The sequence below is a fragment of the Vigna umbellata genome, chromosome 2 (genome assembly GCF_029865625.1).
Source record: "Vigna umbellata cultivar VRB3 chromosome 2, Vumbellata_1.0, whole genome shotgun sequence".
In the NCBI taxonomy this organism is placed as follows: domain Eukaryota; kingdom Viridiplantae; phylum Streptophyta; class Magnoliopsida; order Fabales; family Fabaceae; genus Vigna; species Vigna umbellata.
In genome coordinates this window covers 40,410,345-40,413,197 of record NC_142166.1, presented here as the reverse complement: position 1 = coordinate 40,413,197, position 2,853 = coordinate 40,410,345, and the positions used below count along the sequence as shown (strand labels likewise).

Below are 2,853 nucleotides of genomic sequence, written 5' to 3'. Positions count from 1 at the left end.
CCAAATATCACAGTGAACAATTTCAAAACAATCAGTGGTGACAGAAACACTCTTAGGAAAAGATAACTTTCGTTGCTTAGCATAGTGGCAAGTGTCACAAACAATATTAGTATCAACCTTAACATAGGGAAAATTTTCACATATGGATTTCATAACCATGTTTCCAGGATGGCCTAATCTACAGTGCCACAAGTTTACATCAAGATTCTTAAAAGATAAAACAGTCTTAACAGTATATCTTTGATCAGATTTAGGAAAAGCTTGTAGATAATAGAGGCCCTTCCAAGAGTTAGCACATCCAATCATCTTCAATGTATGATTCTCCTTTATCTGGCAGGTCTTAGAGGAAAAAGTCAGACTGCAATCTAAGTCTTTAATGAGACTTTGAACAGAAATTAAATTGAAGCAGAATTCAGGTATATAGAGAACATTAAAAATAATAAAATTCTTGGAAAATTGTACAGTTCCAGCATGTTCAGCAGTTAGAATAGTATTGTTTGGCAGTTTTACTGAAATAGGTTTAATCTTATGAAAAGTGACAAAGTTTGTTCTATCATGTGTCACATGATCTGTGGCACCAGTGTCTATAATCCAGGAAAGGGTACCTTGTTTATGTTGGGTGTCACTTCTCTGAACTTGATTAACTTTGTGAGGGGGTTCATCCATTTTGTCCATCATCCTGAGGAGTTTTTGCACTTGTTCAGCAATGAAGGAGGGAAGAATATCACTATTACTTGTTGGATGTGTGCTCTGAACTCCTTCAAGTTCAGTGCTGTTCTGGCATGCATTTGCAGAACCCCAGTCAATCCTCTTGTCTTGGTTATTGTCACCTTTCTTGTACCAAGGTGGGTATCCATGTTTAGAATAGCACTCATCTATAGTGTGGTTCATCTTGTTACAAAAGGAGCATTGTTTCCCATGGTTGGGATTTCTGCCCCTTCCTCTGCCACGAAAACCAGATCCCCTTCCTTGGCCCTTCCATTGACTGTTCTTATCAGTTGTATTCGCCAGAATCTTGACTTCGGGAGAGCTGTGCTTCTCTTGTCTCTCTTGCTGCATAATGAGAGAGAAAACCCGATTGATATTGGGTAGAGGATCCATTAAAAGGATCTGTGTTTTGACTGTGCTATAAGAGTCGTTCAATCCTTTCAAGAAACATATCACATGCTCCATCTCCCTGTATTTTAAGGAGATTCTTGAGAGATCACAATTACAGGGAACTTTACATGTGCAACTAGGAATGGGTCTTAGAAATTCCAACTCTTCCCATAGGATTTTCAGATCAGTAAAGTATTGACTCACTCCCCTTTCTCCCTGTTTGATAGAGTGTATATCCTGCAGCAGGTCAGAAATCTTGAAATAATCTCCTTTGGAGAATCTTTCTTTCAGCTCATCCCATAATTCCTTGGCCTCTTCAACATATATGACACTTTCAGCAATCTGTGGGGAGAGAGTCTTTGTTATCCAGGACAAGATCATCACATTACATCTTTCCCATGCATCAAACAGTGCATCAGTTTTCTGGGGTTTCTTTATGGACCCATCAATAAACTTGGTTTTATTCTTGGAGAGTAAGGCTCTCCTCATACTTCTGCTCCATGAAGAGTAATTACTCTCGTTCAAAGTCTGTGCAATGAGGGTGAGACCCGGGTTCTCACCTGGGTGCAGATAATAGGGGCTGGATGGGTTGGTGGTTTCATCCATGAAAAAAAACCCAAGAAGATACCAAGAATAGAATCAGAGGTGCAAGGCAGCAGAGCAGGTACTAGACCTGCTCTGATACCATATTAAAGTTGGCCCAGCACTGTGCAATTAGTTGTGGGACCCAGCCCATTTAGAATTGCATCCGGGTAAGCTTAAGGCGGATGGAAAAAGCCACGCAAGCAGAGTTGCGTGATATGAGCACAAGAAGAGAGAGAACGGAGCGTTCTGGAAGCTCCTTCAACCTTCAGCGTCGTCCGTTCAACCGGCGGCTCCGGAGGCAGCGGTTGGCGACGGTGAAGAAGGCAAAGATGGAGAGCGCGTCAAAAGAGGTAAGAAAAACGTAGCCTTTTCTTGCTATGTGTATTTCTGGAAAAATATTCTGATACAGATTGAATGTCGTGTTATCTTTCTTGATTACCTAGGACAAAAAGGGGAGAGCTCTATTTATAGAGCTCTTGTCTGAACAATAATGAAAAACATAAGGAAACAGTAAAACCTAACAAACTGTAAAGCTAACAACTGAAACAGAAAGGGGTTACTGTCTTTATGACAATAACCAATTTCATTCCCAATAATAATAAATAAGATAAGGATGAGGACGTCAAAATCTAACAATTGACAAATCAAGTAAGATTCATCACAAAGATGTTAACCTTTTATAATATGATTCCGAACTGCCTACATTAACTTTTGGTACCTATGTATATAGACACATACATTTAAGAAAATTTAGAAACCTCAAAATAAAGTCCAAAATTCAAAACACATAAAGTAACAAAAAACGAAAATTATATACACAAACTTTCGCCTAGCAAGACTCGCTTGTCCAACCAATATGTCCAATAAATTTAACATTATATAAAATTAAAATTTATTTAATTTTTAAATTATTTTTCAATTGTGTTCATACTCTTCATGTTTTTTAAGTTCTCTCTTTCATTAAATATTATAAAATTCAAGAAGATGTATTTTGATATTTGAATTTGTCATAAATATTTTGAATGACAAATGATTTTTTTTTCAAATTCTTCTATAAGGAAATAATCCTCTATCATATATTACTAATTAACACACAATTTCATCCTTTATTGTTTAAAATTGGATCAACCAATCCAGTATAAAGGATAATATTTAAAGTATTAAAAAGAG

At 37.1% G+C, this 2,853-nt stretch overlaps 1 protein-coding gene across 1 annotated transcript; it reads right to left on the bottom strand.

The window, feature by feature from the left end:
- Positions 1-289: 289 nt before the first annotated feature.
- On the bottom strand, positions 290-1,479 carry LOC148203990 (uncharacterized). The gene is made up of 2 exons (XM_088107560.1): positions 606-1,479; positions 290-330 (listed from the first exon to the last, which is right to left on the bottom strand). Exons 1-2 carry the CDS (start codon positions 1,477-1,479, stop codon positions 290-292), a joined length of 915 nt encoding a protein of 304 aa, XP_087963686.1.
- Between the last annotated feature and the right edge of the window lie 1,374 nt (positions 1,480-2,853).

What these genes read in the sequence shown, in the direction of transcription:
- LOC148203990 (XM_088107560.1), bottom strand. Translation starts at nt 1,479, where the DNA reads ATGATCTTGTCCTGGATAACAAAGACTCTCTCCCCACAGATTGCTGAA. An exon ending in TGACACCCAACATAAACAAG is followed by an intron (nt 331 to 605) that starts GTACCCTTTCCT and finishes AAGACCTGCCAG; the next exon opens with ATAAAGGAGAATCATACATT.